We start from the raw sequence: 16,931 nt of genomic DNA, 5'->3' as shown, positions 1-16,931 counted from the left end.
TCTATATGAGTCTTCGTGGAGCAGTTTCTTCAAATACTTACCTCGTTCCACAAGCAGTTCAACACTGTAACTGACTTTTAGAGAAAAGGAAAAAATGTTGTCCGGTATATGTAAATATCTCCTTTTACTTTAGGTAACAGAATTTCTTATCTTGAAGCTGGAAAATGCATATAAAATCCGCAACCTCAGGTTCCGGGGCCGTGCATGCCTGACAAATTTACCATCCAACACGGCCTTTCGAGGATTTGGCTTCCCCCAAGGAACCCTGGTAACAGAATCATGCATCACAGCTGTGGCAGCCAAATGTGGCCTTCCACCAGAAAAGGTAAGGTAGAAATCGAAGTCATAACCAAGGCTATTGAAGAATCAGATGAGGTAGGAAACCAGCTACCCAAGGAAATACCCTGGAAGAGCCAGACAAATTAGACCTGGCTCAGAACTCAAGGTAAATTAAGGGCTATCTAAAAGAGTTCACCTCCACATATTGGCCTTCCTCTTTTTGCAACAATTTATTTTCTTCCTTTCTTGTTTTACTTTGTACAAAAGGAATTACTCTTTTTAAAATTCAAGCTATACTGAAGTTATTAAAGTGAAAAGTAAACATCCTTCTTTTTTATCCCCATCCCTATTGGTTGAGGGTGACCATTGTTAACAGTTCTGTGTTTACTGTCCTAGCTCTTTCTCTGTTTACCCACCCATCTGTATTTCTACATACATAAACATTAACATATGATGGATAGCTGCACTTATATGCTTATTTTCAAAATGAGACTATAATAAACACAGAATTCTGCCCCTTACCTTTTCTACTTGACAGTACGCCTGGCCATCTTCCCATGCTAGTAGAATGAACTACTTCATTCCTTTTCGTGACTGAATAGTACTATTATGTATCTAAATTTATTTAGACACTGCACTATTGGTACATATTCAGTTTCTTAACCATTTTTGCTATTTAATTGGTACTGGTACAAATGTACCAAGGTTATATCTTTGCCTCGTTGTGTATATCTGTACAATAAACTTAGAGAAGTGGAATTGCTGGTGCACTTGAAAACTTTTGAGAGATACTGCCAAAAGAATGCCCTCCAAAAATACTATTTTGTGCAAGATCCTAAAGTGTTCATAATATGTACAATATGCCAGACCAAAGAGAGGCAGCCACTGACAAGTGAGATAATTGTTGATAATACTTTTCCAACTCCTCACGCATTCCAAGCAAATCCCAGCCTACTTTTTCCACTTCTATCCCCTGTATCCCCCAATAGAGACCCTCTGCTGCAGCAAGGCTCTCCATGGCTTTGAACCTCTTTGTCTTTAAATGCAACAGGGAGGACCACCAGGTCTGTGAATTGTAATTGTTGGGGGTACTTCTTATGCACAGTGGAATGCCTAAATATTGAACAAGAGAGATGATGGTTATCCCAAGAGAAGTCACATAAAGTGTTCTGTGGATACAAAGGAGACAAACGTCACACTGGCTTGGTGGAGGGGTATGGAGCAGAACTTCCTGGAGAAGATGACACTGGGGTGGCCTTGAAGAATAATAGCACAGAGAATGAAAGGTCATCTGGGCCAGTGGAACACTTGAACAATGAGAGGCAGCTTCATTGTGGCTCCATTTCTTTATCTACAAAATGAGGACAATATGACCTCACAGAGCTCCCACAAGAATTAAATGAGTTAGCATTCATGAAAATATTTGTTTCTATAAACCGGTAGTATTCCAGTGTAACTGCTATTAATCGTAACTCCTTTATCATTAGAGTGATTGGGGATGATGAAAAACCTTGAGCATATCTCAGTGGGCTCCCCTGCTTCTTTGTCAGATGTTGCAAGTTTCCAGGACATGACACACCCATATTTAAATACATTTTTTAAAGATTTGACCACACATTCCAAAGGCAATTGGAAGGCTTAGAAAAGATCTGCTATTTGTCAGTAGGTGCACTGTTCTCCCTCTCTAGCAAAACAAGTCTTCGTTATGACAATAAATCCTTGCTTTAACATACTGTCTACTAACTCTTCTCCACCCTTTGAACTGTGAAAAAAAAGGATACTCTTCCTCCTCCAGCCCCTTCATCCCACTGCCCTTCACAGATCAGTCACTACCTCTACTCTCCACTTTAAGGAGACAGAAACCCTGATTGATGCCTTGAAGAAAAGAAATCATGCTTCATTATTTCTATAAAAACAAAGACTGAGCTCAAAGAAAAAGAAACAAAAATCCTGTCTTCTCCCCCCACCGAAGTGCTTTAGTGGGGAGGCTTTTCAAATCTCTATTTCACAATCACTTTCTGTCTTATCATAACTGCTGCTGCTAAGTCGCTTCAGTCGTGTCCGACTCTGTGCGACCCCAGAGACAGCAGCCCACCAGGCTCCCCCGTCCCTGGGATTCTCCAGGCAAGAACACTGGAGTGGGTTGCCATTTCCTTCTCCAATGCAGGAAAGTGAAAGTGAAGTTGCTCAGTGGTGTCTGACTCCTAGTGACCCCATGGACTGCAGCCTACCAGGAGCCTCTGTCCATGGGATTCTCCAGGCAAGAGTACTGGAGTAGGGTGCCATTGCCTTCTCCGCTAATGATTCCATTTCTCACTCACTTCAGATTAGGGAGAAAAACATGTACCGAACAGTTGATAAAACCATCTACAAACAAGCGTTCAACCCTGAGAGCCTGATAAGGTGTTGGAACGAATGTCTGGACGTGTCTTCCTTTCACAACAGAAGAAAGCAAGCGGAAGAGTTCAATAAGAAGAACTACTGGAAGAAAAGAGGCGTTGCGGTGATTCCCATGAAATTTTCAGTCGGCTTTGCTGCAACAAGCTATCATCAGGTGAAGCTTGTATGTGTGGGTGGTAACCCTCCTGTTGGACACACTTGGCTCTGACTTGGGGAGAGCGTCACATTTCCCTGGGCCACTGAGCCCCTCCCCCAGCACCTGGGAGAAGTGAGCAGTCCCCCACCTGCAAGCACTTTCAACACAGCACAGTAGAAAAACACCTCAATGGCAGAAAACAGCAGCCGCAAGCATGAGAGCCACAGCAGCAAAACTGCCGAGATGGGGCAGTGGCCCCACTGAACCCCCACTATTCAAATAGGAAACAGGAGTAGGAACTTCCTGTGGCTAAGTGATTCCTGTAATCTGGTGGTTAAGACTCTGTGCTTCCAATGCAGGGGGTCCAGGTTTGATCCCCAGTGGGGGAACTAAGATACCATATGCCCAGCAGCCAAAAAATAAATTTGTACTTTTTAAAAGGGGTACAGGAGCCCACAAGGTCCAAAGAGGCAGGAGGAGGCTAACTGTTACATCTACAAGTCTGGACTGTATCAATCAATGGAGCATAAACGATCCTAGATAGCTGCCAGTATGGTTTTCCTCTCTGACACCAAGTGTTGTCTTTTCTCCATCAATTCCCCGACACCAACTGGGTGTCCAGCAATTCAGTTCTGGCACTAACTACCCAGAGTTAGCACAGACCCCGAAGATCAAGGGCCAAGCGTACATACTCTCTCTGTCCAGGCATGCCCCCTCCAGCTTATGAATGTGTTCACCAACCCAGAAGCTCCCAGAGCACTGACATCTGACAAGGAAGGGTAATGGATTCATTATATAGGTATGGTTGATTACATTATTGACCATTGGTGGCTGATCTCAATCTCCAGTTGCTCTCCCCTCCCTGGAGACTGGGAGACAAGGCTGAGAGCATCTTCTGACTGTGTGTGGTTGATTTTTGTAGTAATGAGCACCCATTTTGAAATTATTTAGATTCCCTCCATGAACCATCCCATGAGCATATAGAAGACAATAAATTCCAAGGGTTTTAAGAGTTCTGTACCAAGAACCAGGGCCAAAGACTACAGTTTTGGGGAAAGGGGGATTATTATTTTTTATTTTTTTTTATTTTATTAATTTTTATTTTATTATTGGGGAAAGGGGGATTATTATTTAAGTATAGTTGCTGCACAATACTTAACAGGTATACAGTATAATGATTCACAATATGAAAGGTTACACTCCATTTATAGTTACTATAAAATATTGGCTATACTCCCCATATTGTATAATATATCCTTGTGCTTCATATTTATTTTTTATTATACTACATCTCCTCTCACTTGTATGGCCCTCATATCCTACTCTCTACCATCATCCATGCGAGCAAATTTCTCATCTTGCTACAAAAAAAACCAGCTTTCAATCAAGCACTGACTGTCTCCATTTGAAAGGCCTCCAGCTTCCCCACAGAGTTCTAAATTGAGGCACCCGAGAATCATCTGCTTGGGAGTTGAAGTGTGTTATTCCAGGTCAGCTGATGACTCACAAAGCTGGAACACTCACTCTCTCAATTAGGTATGAGAAGCACTGTCCTCAGAGTCAATGGGCCCACAGTGAATAAGTACTATTATTAGCACCCACAAGCTTCAGTGCTCTGGAGCTGCTCCAAGCCACCCTGGGCCTCTGGGCATCTCCAGACATGAACAGATTAAAGTCCCAATTCCTCCTCCTCCTGGAAAGGAAAATGCCACATTTCCATTCGTCCAGTTTAACAAATACACATTTAGTGTCTCTGTGAATCAGACCTGCTCAGAGTTCTCTACAGCACTCGGAGATGAGCCAGACCAGGGCTCCCTCCTCTGAGAGACACTCAGAGAAGAGCCTGTCATGCTCGTGTTCATTTCCCATGGCTGCTGTAACAAAGAACCACGAGCTTGGTGGCTTAAAATGACACGTTTGTTCTCTCAGTTCTAGGGGCTAGAACTGCAAACTCCAGGTGTCAGCAAGGCCTTCTGAAGGCTCCAGGGAAGACTCCTTTCTTGCCTCCTCCAGCTTCTGGGGGTTCCTGGAGTTTCTTGGCTTGTGGCTGCAGAACTCCAGTCTCTGCCTCCATCTTCACATGACCTTCTTATGAGGACACTACTCAATGAATGTAGGGTCCACCTTCATCCAGAATGGGTGTCTGTAGTGGCTCAGACAGTAAAGAATCTGCCTGCCATGTGGGAAGCTCAGTTTCAATCCCTGGGTGGGGAAGATTCCCCTGGAGAAGGGAATGGCTACCCACTCCAATATTCTTGCCTGGAGAATTCCATGGACAGAGGGGCCTGGCAGGCTACAGTCCACGGAGTTGCAAAGAGTTGGACATAACTGAGTGACTAACACTTTCACGTTTTTTTCATTTTCTAATCCAGTATGACCTCATCTTGACTAATTACACCTTTACAGACTCTGTCTCCAAACAAGGTTACATTCTGAGGTTCCAGGTGGACATGAATTGGGGGTATAGGCAGGGACACTATTCAACCCAGTGCACCCCCATAAGAGGACGTGCCAAGGAGGGGTGACTGATCCTTCCCAGGGGGAATAAGAAGGGTTCAGGGACATCTTCACAGAACAGGCCGGAGGTCTGAAGGCCAGGGAAGAGGCCAGGAAGAGAGAACCACATCAGCAAGAACACAGGTCGGCAAGGAGCAGTTGTCAGGCTTGGAAACAAGGAGGGAAAAGACAGAGCTGAATCTGGGAAAGTTCTAGAGACCAAATCCCAAAGGTCCTCATACTGTAGTCAGGAGCCAGTTTTCCCTGACACACAGTGGGGATCTTTTGCCCACCTTACCCAGTGGTGAACCCCTCTTCCCTCTGATTCCATTCAGTGGTCATTTAGGGGCACCCTTCCCGGGCTCAGTGGTAAGGAATCTGCCTGTCAATGCAGAAGCCACAGAAGATGCAGGTTAGATCCTTGGGTGGGGAAGAGGCTCTGGAAGAGGGCATAGCAACTCACTCCAGTATTCGTGCCTGGAGAACCCCATGGAGAGAGGAGCCAGCAGGCTACAGTCCATAGGGTCGCAACTGAGTGACTGAGTATGAGCACAGCATGTTCCCAGGCTCCACAGAAGCATCTGGATCTGCTCTCCCAGGGCCCCTCTGCCATGTCCATTATCTCACAGAACATTGCTCACAATGACTCACTCTCCAGCCTGTCCTCCCACTACACTGTGAGCTACTTGAGGAAGAACCACATCTTATTCATCTCTACACACCGAGCTGAGCACAGGTCGGCACGTAATCTGTGCAAACCTGCAATGTTTCAGAAGCTGGCTGAGTGGTCAGCCAGAGAATCGAAGTGGAGAAGAGGCTTTCAAATAGTTGGAACCAATACTCACAACTCCCAAGGTATCCAAAGGGGCTCCCACTGAAACCAGGCTCAGTAGGAATATTCTTTATGGGCGACTTTAGCACTTCTGTGTCCTCCCAGGAAAGCTATCTCTCTGACCCTCGCCACTCTGTGAGCTTGGCGTCTCACCACCTCAGTTCTGACACTGAACCTCCCTAAACGCTGACTTGCACTAAGTTGTACCTTCTGTGTTGTTTCTCTAGGCAGCTGCGCTGGTTCATATTTACACTGACGGGTCTGTATTGGTCACACATGGAGGCAACGAACTGGGACAAGGTATTCACACCAAAATGCTGCAGGTGAGGGAAATAAAATTCATCTCTCTATACACTGTTGACATGACTGACTTTTGGCACTAATTTTAGAGTTAATGACAACCCCCTGTACGTGCACCCTAAGATCTTGACTATTAAGTTGAAAAACTTCTTACATGCCAGCTAGAATGGCAGAGGTGGTAGAAATCAACACGTGTACAAACATTCCTGGAGCTTGGCCAGGGTTTATGGACAGAGGTGGTTCTTAGTGAAAACACCATTGGTGGGCCTGCAGAGCACTCAGTACTTTGGCCACCTGATGCGAAGAACTGACTCCTTGGAAAAGACCCTGATGCTGGGAAAGATTGATGGCAGGAGGAGAAGGGGACAACAGAGGATGAGGTGGTTGGATGGCATCACCGACTCGATGGACATGAGTTTGAGCAAGCTCCAGGAGTTGGTGATGGACAGGGAGGCCTGGCGTGCTGCAGTCCATGGGGTCGCAAAGAGTCGGACACGACTGAGCGACTGAACTGAATTGACAGCACTGTTGTGGGTACACATGCAGGTTTATCCAGAGTGGGAGGTTTCTCAACTTTTCTATTTTGAGACCAGTATGTATAATTTTTAAAGTCTGGACAATAATATTGGGTGGCTAATATATTGTTTTGACCATCAGGGACAAATAGTTCATCAACTGTCATCATCCTATAATTTTTAAAAGATATGTAACACACACACATATATACAAAGTAGGAAGACATAGCCCCAAAAGAAAGAAAAAATAATACTTTAAATTGAATAAATTTAACTGTGAAACTGAAAGTCAGTCAGTCATGTCTCAGACTCTTCACGATCCCATGAACTGTGGCATGCCAGGCTCCTCTGTCCATTGGAATTTTCTAGGCAAGAATACTGGAGTGGGTAGCTATTCCCTTCTCCAGAGGATCTTCCCTATTCAAGGATCGAACTCAGAACCCAGGTGTCCCGCATTGCAGGCAGATTCTTTACTGTCTGAGTCACCAGGGAAGCCCAAGAATACTAGAGTGGGTAGCCTATCCTTTCTCCAGGAGATCTTTCTAACCTGGGGATCGAACCAGGGTCTTGTGCATTGCAGGCGGATTCTTTACCAGCTGAGCTAATAGGGATTTATGTATAATTTACTAGATTGTTATAGTGCACATCTGCAACTTTTGACCATTCAGTCCCTCAGCTCCTTTGGAATACCTCTCCCAAACTCTATGTAGTTTTGAAGGACACCTCAATTCTGTTACCTTTTAACCTCATCCCCCTCCTTGCCTCAACACCTGCCACAGATATAGACATAGGCCCCTGGTCTGGCCAGGCATGGTTCCTGAACCCTGCTGGCTGCAGAGATCGGTCTGGGAAAAAGACATGGCCGAGCAAATCTAATCAGCATCCTTTCCTGGGGTGCTGTGTAGATGCCAGGAGAAAGGAACTATTTTTCCCTTGTGGTTGCTTAGCCACTGTGCTTAGGCCAGGACTTGTCAGGGGCAATTCTGTGCCAAAGATGAAACTCATCTACGGTTGGAAATAACATGGCCATTATCATAGAAAGACTGTGAAAGACTGTGAGGGGAACTGAATGAGACCACAAAGCCCCTAGACACAGATATACATGACACTAACTCCTCCATCCTTCCCAGGTGTGTGAACCAATAAATTCCTTTTGGATTTTCATCACCAAGAATTAATCAAATTGTCCCCTTTTTTTTCTCATTTTGCATCTTTCTGGAAAAATTCAGTCCTGAATAATATTAGTTTGAAGATTAGCAAGTATGAATAGGTTCATACCTGCAGACATTTAGAAAAAGCCTTTTTGCAAAAACTAAAAAATATCAGCCAAAATAACGTTTTTCTCTTCCTTACCTCTCTTTCTTTCTCATTTCTTCTTGGTTAAACATCTTCATTGCCATATGTGTCCGCTAGAGAAACTGGAACGAAAATAACAGAAAAGGAAGACTGAACAGCACACACTAGAGGAGTATAATCAGGTGGAAACAAATAGAAAAAAAGAGTGACATGACATATGAGCTCAGTCTTGTCTGACTCTTTGCGACCCCATGGACTGTAGCCCCCCAGGCTCCTCTGTCCATGGGATTTCCCAGGCAAGAATACTGGAGTGGGTTGCCATTTCCTCCTCCAGAGGATCTTCCCAATCCAAGAATTGAACTGGAGTCTTTTGCATCTCCTGCATTAGCAGATGAATTCTTCACCCCTGCACCACCTGGGGAGCCCCAGAAGAAAAGAAGGAGGAAGCTAAAGTTAAACTGGGGGCACTTCCCCGGTGGTCCAGTGGCTAAGACTCCATACATGCTGCGACTAAGAGTTTGCGTGCTGCAACCAAAGGTCTGATGTGCCACAACGAAATAATACATATTTTTTAAAAGCACTGAACTGAAGGTGGGAACTAGGGCGAGACAGGCCCTCACAGTCCTTCCAAGTTCATCTGATACCGGTACCAACAGACTTAAGACCAAACTCTGAATCAATCAATTTAATTTCTATCTCTCTTCCTGCCACTGTCACCAAGTTAATCTGAATAATCTCAACTTGGCCTATTCTCTACACATGCAAAATTTAGAAAATAGGAAATCCTTAACATCCTAAGTACACTAAATTTGAATTGAAGAACTGCTGTGGAATATTACCAAGAAAACGCTTCAAAAATTAGCATGAGGTCTTACTAAAAAGTGGTTTTAATTGTTATAAATGCATTATGTTAGGCTTTAGAGGATATTGTGGATGTAATAAAAATAAAATTTTAACTAAGAAAAAGAATGACTCAAGTCTTAAAAAGAAGGTCTTACCAGGTTTAAAATTATTTCTTTTTCTCATAGGTGGCCAGCCGTGAATTAAAAATACCCATGTCTCACTTGCACATCTGTGAAACAAGTACCGCCATGGTGCCTAATACAATCGCTACAGCAGCATCTGTCGGAGCAGATATCAATGGCAAAGCCGTGCAGGTGCTTCCTTCTGTCTGTCTTTCCCTGGGTGCTTTCTCCACATCTCTGGTTTTCGTAACTGGATACAGGCACAGTGGTTGGCTTCAGAGAAGTCATCTGTGTCACAGAATGTAGGCTTGGGATCACCAAAATGCCTGGAGAGTGTGTTAGTTGGACCTAAACTGAGATGACAAATAGACCCAGAATATAATGACTCCAACACAACAAAAGTTCTTTTTTTGTGTGTGTATAATACTGCAGAAGGAATATTTGGTCATTTGAGCACCCAGAATGATGGCAGTTCCTCCATCTTCAACATGTGGCTTTCAAGATTGCCCAGAGTGTCATCACTTGAGTGAGCCAGAGAAGGGAAAGAGCATGGGGGAAAACCTGGGAGGAATACAAGTCACTTCCCCTCAGCATGCATTAGCAGAACAGCCTCAGGCAAAGTCCAACAACAAGGGAGGCTGGGGAAATTTAGAGCAGTGGGAAACCATAGGCCCAGCTCTATGGAGGAGTAGATGTTGGCAAACAGTCTCTGTCCCTGGGAGATACAGAAAGAAGAAATCTGGGTACTGCATAGTGCAGACCTGTGCAAGTTTCCTGTAAGCAAGTTCTTACAGGCAGGTAGGCAAGCAGAAGCCCAGCCAGGTAGACATGCTGCAATTAAAGTTTCTGCATCAGTAAGAATTCTACCTCAGTACTTCCTTTTTCTTTGTACTTATTTTTCTAAATGATGTATAAAAAGATAAATCTTCACTAATTCAGAATAGAATGATGACTTCATATTTCTTAATTCAAAGATCTTACTGCATATATTTTTGAAGTAATATCTATTTTTCATGTTTCTGTTATAAACTGTCCACTTTTTCCACTGGGACATTGAGGGGAGACATATGTCCTTACTCCCAGGACACTGCAATTATGCTACCAAAAGAGACCACTTTCAAATCCATCTTATCATTGTGGAGACATCTCCAAAGACTCAAAAAATAGACTCATTTTGCTCAGAACAAGTTGGGAAACCTCAAATTCATGAGATCCAATTTTAGGTAGAATCAAACACAAAGCAAGAACTGCTCAGTGTGTATGGTGGGTGTCAGCCCAAACTATGCATTTGTCTTCTAGGGTTTTAGGTTTCTGTATCAAGAATCAGAAACTTTGTCGATCTAGCTTATTACAAAAACAAATTTATTTTCTCACTTCATACTCAAAGCCAATGCCTTAACTGAAGTAGTTTGGTGGTGGATGGATGAACAGACAGAGGGATAAAAGGACAGACAGAGAGTTGAACAATATTTCAGACCCAGAGGGATACTGGCATATCATTGTTATAGACTGAAAAGCACAAATTTGAATGAAAATAATTTTGTTCCACTGATCGTAATGGCTAAAAAATATGAAAGAAGGTTAGGGTTAGAAAAAAACGGAGAAGGAATTAAGAACATGAATATTCTTAGAAAGGGGATCTGAAAGTAGAAATTCAACTGAGCCCATATTTTCACAGGAAATGAATGAGGAAGAGAAAGCACTCTCTATAAAAGATACTCTCCTCAAGGTCAGGAGTGGTGTGATACCATCCCTGAGTTCCCACTGTGTCAGTGTCAAGCACTTCATAAGCATTCACTGAACTGGTCAATTATCCACCAATATTCTTTCAAATTATTTTCAAATTCTTTCAATATTCTTTCAAATCCTAACCTCCAGTCTTCTCTAATGAGCATTCACTTCTTTACTCCTTTAAGAATGCTTGTCAGATCCTTCTGAAACGCCTTGAGCCCATCATTAAGAAAAATCCAGAAGGTACCTGGGAAGAATGGGTAAGTGTTCCACTCCGTCACTACAAATGAGAAAGTAGTCCACACCAGTGCTGAGAGTGCTATGGTAGTGCATAGCTGCCCCATGTAGACTCAGTCCTAGGAGCAGGTGGCTGTGGGAGAGGGCGGGATTACCTGGCTGAGATGGCTGCTTTGTGAACTATCCCAGGCATTAGTGGGGTCAGAGCACAGGAAACAGCATCGCTGAGAGGAGGAACAGAAGTGTGTGAAGAATTACCAGAGACTTACCCTCTCTTCCTAAATAAGAAAGAGGAAAAGACTGAGCCTTCCTAAGCCATAAAAAGGTGATGCTTTAAGTAGGGAGGAAGAAAACAAAAAAGCCTAACTGTGAATATGCCTCAAGGGAAATGACTTGCTTCATCCAACTTTACAATGTCCTATATCTTATTTCATTAAAACAATTATCTCACACTGGCACACACATTGGCCAGAGTTTTAACACTTAGAAATGAAGCTGTAAATACCTTGAGAACTAAGCCCCTATATCATGATGTGCAGCAAGATTCCATTTTATTTGCTTAATTTAGATTTCTGAACTCAGTCAGAAGGAGATTGTTAGTATGCCAGCTGAGGAGCAAAAATATTAGGATAGGTCCTATTATTGGTAACAAAGCACCAGTAACAATTTTCAAATGTCAATTTTGGTGTATAGAATATTTTCATTTTCCCCTCTCAGATGGTATGTTTATCTTATTCTGACTAAATATGCCCATTCTGCAGATAGAAGCTGCTTTTGAACAAAGAATCAGTCTTTCAGCTACTGGATACTTCAGGTAAAAATTACAATAATGCCTTGACCTGGCTAAGAAAATATGAGGCCATCAAATCACTCTGGGCCTCAGTTCCCTCATTTGTAAAATAAATTTTTATTTTGTGGTCCTTAAGGTTCCCTCTAGGCTCCAAATTCCATGATTTCACATAGGCCTTTGAGCTATGTTCAAAGAAATAGTAAATAATAAAAATATCCCTAATTTGTAAAAATAAATAAACAAATATGAATTGTAACATCTAATCATTATTTACTATTCTTTACCATGAGTAGTAAGAAGATACCATTAGAAATAAGTTGCAACTCAGTTTTACAAATCTCCTTCCGTTTATCATAAAACCTTTCTATTTTGAAGCTCCTTTCTGGGCAAGAGAGATGGATAAGATGCTTAATTTGACTTCTGAACTCAATCAGAAGGAAATTGTTAGTGTATCCGCTGAGGAGAAAAAATTTTGAATGGGCTCTATTATTGGTAACAAAGCAAGAGAGATGGAGAGACGGATAGGATGGTGATCACCACTCATCATTGGTGCAGTGGCTGGCAGTGAAGGCCCTCAGTAGATGCATGTTAATTAAACAAAACACGAAAAGGAGCATATGTGAGTGCTCAGTCGCTTCAGTCACATCCAACTCTTTGCAACCCTATGGACAGTAGCCCTCCAGGTTTCTCAGTCCATGCGATTCTCCAGGCAAGAATGCTGAAGTGGGTTGCCATGCCCTCCTCCAGGAGATCTTTCCAACCCAGGAATCCAACCAGCATTTCCTGTGTCTCCTGCATTTCAGGCAGATTCTTTACTGCTGAACCACCAGGGAAGCACACACACAGAGGAGAGCTGATTGTCAAATGCAGGAAGTATTGACATTAGTTTTACAATCAAATGAAACAAACTAACACACACACACACACAGAAAATCTCATGAAGAAAGGAGGTAACAGCCAGCCCAATGCCCTGTACATAATGAGTTCCAAATTCCTGATTTCATCTACCCAACAAAAGGGCAGATCAGCCCTCTAGCTGGGTCCATCTTCCATTAACAACACATTGAATTACCTGCCCTTTTTCACCAGCCCTGTATTACCATCAGTTCCTTATGAGTTCAGTTAGCACAATCTAGGGGTCCCTCACAAAGAGTCAGACATGACTGAAAAGGCCTAGCAGCGTAGCAGTCACTTCCCGGATTCTGGGAATCCTAATAAAATCAGTTGAGGTTTTCAGTGTGCAGATCTAAAACTCAAATCTTAATTCCTCAAGATACAGTGAGGTCCGGAGCAAGTGAAATAGTTTGTTGGTTTCTCCTTTTTTGGCATCCTAACTTGAGCACAAAGCATTTCCTCTTTAAAAATGGAGGCAAATGTTAGGGTTCCTGTAACAAGCTAGATTGCAAACACAGGTAGCAGTTTAATTGAGCTTAAAAGGCGGTCACAATCAACATCAATCAAATAAAATGCTAATGAAAATTTTGGTAACTATTAAAACAAATCAATATTGTTTGCACCCCCCTCCCAAGCTAAAGGACTTTATTTCTTCCATCAGGGGCTACAAGGCCTTCATGGACTGGGAGAAGGGAGAGGGAGACCCTTTCCCCTACTATGTCTATGGAGCTGCCTGTTCTGAGGTTGAAATTGACTGCCTGACAGGAGCTCACAAAGTAAGTCATTTGACAGCTTTCCTCTTGGCAAGTTAGAACGACAACAACAACAAAATGTGTTTACATTGATAGCCCCCTTTCATTATGTAATACTTGTACAATAAGAACAAGATTCTTTCAATTACATGGGAATGTCGAGAGATTCAGCTTTATCCTAAATTTCCACTCAAAAAGAGGTAGTCGAGAAAGAATTGCTCATGACAGCCTAAAATGCATTAAATTTTTTATTCTATTTCAGACAAAATTACATTCCAAAGTTTTGTGGGGTTTGGGGGTTTTGTTTTGTTTTTTTCTGTCAAAAAAAGGATCTATTCCTAAAGGAAGGTCAATTTATCTATTTCAGTTCAGTTTAGTCGATCAGTCGTGCCCTACTCTTTGCAACCCCGTGGACTGCAGCACTCCAGGCTTGCGTGTCCATCACCAATTCCCAGAGCTTGTTCAAACTCATGTCCATTGAGTCGGTGATGCCATCCAACCATCTCATCCTCAGTCATCCCCTTCTCCTCCTGCCTTCACTCTTTCCCAGCATCAGGGTCTTTTCCAAGGAGTCAGTTCTTCACATCAGGTGGCCAAGTTATTGGAGTTTCAGCTTCAGCATCAGTCCTTTCAATGAATATTCAGGACTGATTTCCTTTAGGATAGACTGGTTGGATCTCCTTACAGTCCAAGGGACTCTCAAGAGTCTTCTGTAACACCACAGTTCAAAAGCATCAATTCTTCGGCCCTCAGCTTTCTTTATAGTCCAACTCTCACATCCATACCTGACTAATGGAAAACCATAGCTTTGACTGTGGACCTTTGTCAGGAAAGTAATGTCTCTGCTTTTTAATATGCTGTCCAGGTTGGTCATAGCTTTTCTTTCAAGGAGCAAGTGTCTTTTAAATTCATGGCTGCAGTCACCATCTGCAGTGATTTTGGAGACCAAAAAAATTAAGTCTGCCACTGCTTCCATTGTTTTCCCATCTATTTGCCATGAAGTAATGGGACTGGATGCCATGATCTTAGTTTTTTGAATGTTGAGTTTTAAGCCATTTTTTCACTCTCCTCTTTCACTTTCATCAAGAGGCTCTTTAGTTCCTTTTTGCTGTCATAAGTGTGTACAAGCTGCCATCTGCATATCTGAGGTTATTGATATCAAGTTATCTATCTGACTAGGTAATTTAGTAAACTGTCTTGAGTAAATGCTTTAAAAGCATATAGTGATGTGATATCTCCCCAAAGTCAATTATCCCAAGGTAGTACTGAGATCAGTAGTACCAGAGATATTCCTGAGATGGATCACAGGCACGCAGGGCTTTGTGTGGCGTCTCCACAATCTGTGTGCACGTGCCCAATAACACAACACAAGGGCCAGATTAGTGTGATGTTTCTCAGGGAAGGAAGTAAATTGGTCTCAACAGTTACCCTTAATAAACCCAAGATCTTACAAATCCCCAAATTCATACATGCCACTGTGGCTACATGATTTCCTCAGTAAAATGGCAACAATACCACCTACAGCAAACCATTATGAGGCTTAGATGAGCTCATGATTTTAATTACAAATCCAGCTTCAGAATCTGATGAATAATCGGGCTCATTTATTTACTAAGTGATACCCAGACACACCCACATATCATGGACTTTAAAGTCACTTAAGATAAACCAAAACTATGAAAACGGAAGACCTTCTGGGATCATCAACAGTCCTCCTAGCACTAAATTTGAAGAGCTTAGTAGATGTCTTACCACCTCTAATGCTGATGGGGTTCCATGTAGTGCTAATCAACTAGCAAGAGTCCTGGAATAAATCGGGACCATTTGAATAAACCCTAAAATAGTATTTTTAATTCAAGTTTTTAGGGTCAGGGCCTCTTGAGAAACCTATATGCAAGTCAGGAAGCAATAGTTAGAACTGGACATGGAACAACAGACTGGTTCCAAATAGGAAAAGGAGTACATCAAGGCTGTATATTGTCACCCTGCTTATTTAACTTATATGCAGAGCACATCATGAGACATGCTGGGCTGGAGGAAGCACAAGCTGGAATCAAGATTGCCGGGAGAAATATCAGTAACCTCAGATATACAGATGACACCACCCTTATGGCAGAAAGTGAAGAACTAAAGAGCCTCTTGATGAAGGTGAAAGAGGAGAGTGAAAAAGTTGGCTTAAAGCTCAACATTCAGAAAACTAAGATCATGGCATCAAGTCCCATCACTTCATGGCAAATAGATGGGGAACAGTGGAAACAATGTCAGACTTTATTTTTGGGGGCTCCAAAATCACTGCAGATGGTGATTGCAGCCATGAAATTAAAAGACGCTTACTCCTTGGAAAGAAAGTTATGACCAACCTAGATAGCATATTCAAAAGCAGAGACATTACTTTGCCAACAAAGGTCCATCTAGTCAAAGCTATGGTTTTTCCAGTAGTCATGTATGGATGTGAGAGTGGGACTGTGAAGAAAGCTGAGGGCCGAAGAATTGATGCTTTTGAACTGTGGTGTTGGAGAAGACTCTTGAGAGTCCCTTGGACTGCAAGGAGATCCAACCAGTCTATCCTAAAGGAAATTGGTCCTGGGTGTTCATTGGAGGGACTGATGTTGAAGCTGCAACTCCAATACTTTGGCCACCTGATGAGAAAAACTGACTCATTGGAAAAGACCCTGATGCTGGGAAAGATTGAGGGCAGGAGGAGAAGGGGACAACAGAGGATGAGACGGTTGGATGGCATCACTGACTTGATGGACATGGGTTTGGGTGGACTCCAGGAGTTGGTGATGGACAGGGAGGCCTGGCGTGCTGCGGTTCATGGGGTTGCAAAGAGTCGGACATGACTGAGCAACTGAACTGAACTGAATTTTAATTTTGGCAGAAAATCAGAACGGACATCGTCATGGATGCCTGCCGCAGTCTAAATCCAGCCATCGATATTGGGCAGGTAGGTGCTGCCCCACCTGGATGGATGCCTCTTTTTGAGAGTCATTGTGGGGTCGGTAAAGGCCTTCTGAAAAGCACACAATATCAGAGCTTGGCATTTTCCCTCTTCAGATTGAAGGTGCGTTTATTCAGGGAATGGGCCTTTATACCACTGAAGAGCTGAAATATTCCCCAGAAGGTGTCCTGTACTCTCGAGGCCCAGATGAGTACAAAATTCCAACCATCAGCGATGTCCCAGAGGAATTTAATGTCTCCTTGTTGCCATCATCACAAACTCCACTAACCATCTATTCATCCAAGGTAAGCATTCAAACCTACAACTACACAATGTGCTTTTAAAAACACACACTACCTTTCCTGTA

The 16,931-nt window shown here is 42.9% G+C and overlaps 1 protein-coding gene and 1 long non-coding RNA gene across 5 annotated transcripts in view; one reads left to right on the top strand and one right to left on the bottom strand.

Annotated features, from left to right (window-relative positions):
* The window catches only part of LOC147378049 (aldehyde oxidase 2), a 77,675-nt gene that overhangs the window by 46,493 nt on the left and 14,251 nt on the right, over positions 1–16,931 (top strand). For 3 of the 4 annotated variants that reach the window (XM_086346592.1, XM_086346596.1, XM_086346606.1), the window contains exons 25-33: positions 134–325; positions 2,606–2,833; positions 6,371–6,466; positions 9,283–9,411; positions 11,136–11,210; positions 11,949–12,001; positions 13,533–13,647; positions 16,505–16,570; positions 16,681–16,869. In XM_086346592.1, the coding sequence (XP_086202718.1) occupies positions 134–325; positions 2,606–2,833; positions 6,371–6,466; positions 9,283–9,411; positions 11,136–11,210; positions 11,949–12,001; positions 13,533–13,647; positions 16,505–16,570; positions 16,681–16,869 (1,143 nt within the window). Of the gene's footprint in view, positions 1–133; positions 326–2,605; positions 2,834–6,370; positions 6,467–9,282; positions 9,412–11,135; positions 11,211–11,948; positions 12,002–13,532; positions 13,648–15,631; positions 15,750–16,504; positions 16,571–16,680; positions 16,870–16,931 lie in introns of those variants that run through there. The other variant, XM_086346615.1, reaches the window with a different exon arrangement.
* On the bottom strand, positions 3,879–9,572 carry LOC147378050 (uncharacterized). The gene is made up of 3 exons (XR_015144200.1): positions 9,253–9,572; positions 8,312–8,376; positions 3,879–5,478 (listed from the first exon to the last, which is right to left on the bottom strand). It is a non-coding gene; the product is annotated as an uncharacterized LOC147378050 (long non-coding RNA).

The sequence above is a fragment of the Bos grunniens genome, chromosome 2, assembly GCF_055505025.1.
Source record: "Bos grunniens cultivar Pamir isolate PY7600 chromosome 2, Bosgru_T2T1.0, whole genome shotgun sequence".
Taxonomy (NCBI): Eukaryota; Metazoa; Chordata; class Mammalia; order Artiodactyla; family Bovidae; genus Bos; species Bos grunniens.
Note: the sequence above shows the minus strand (reverse complement) of the source record. Positions and strands in the feature narration are given on the sequence as shown.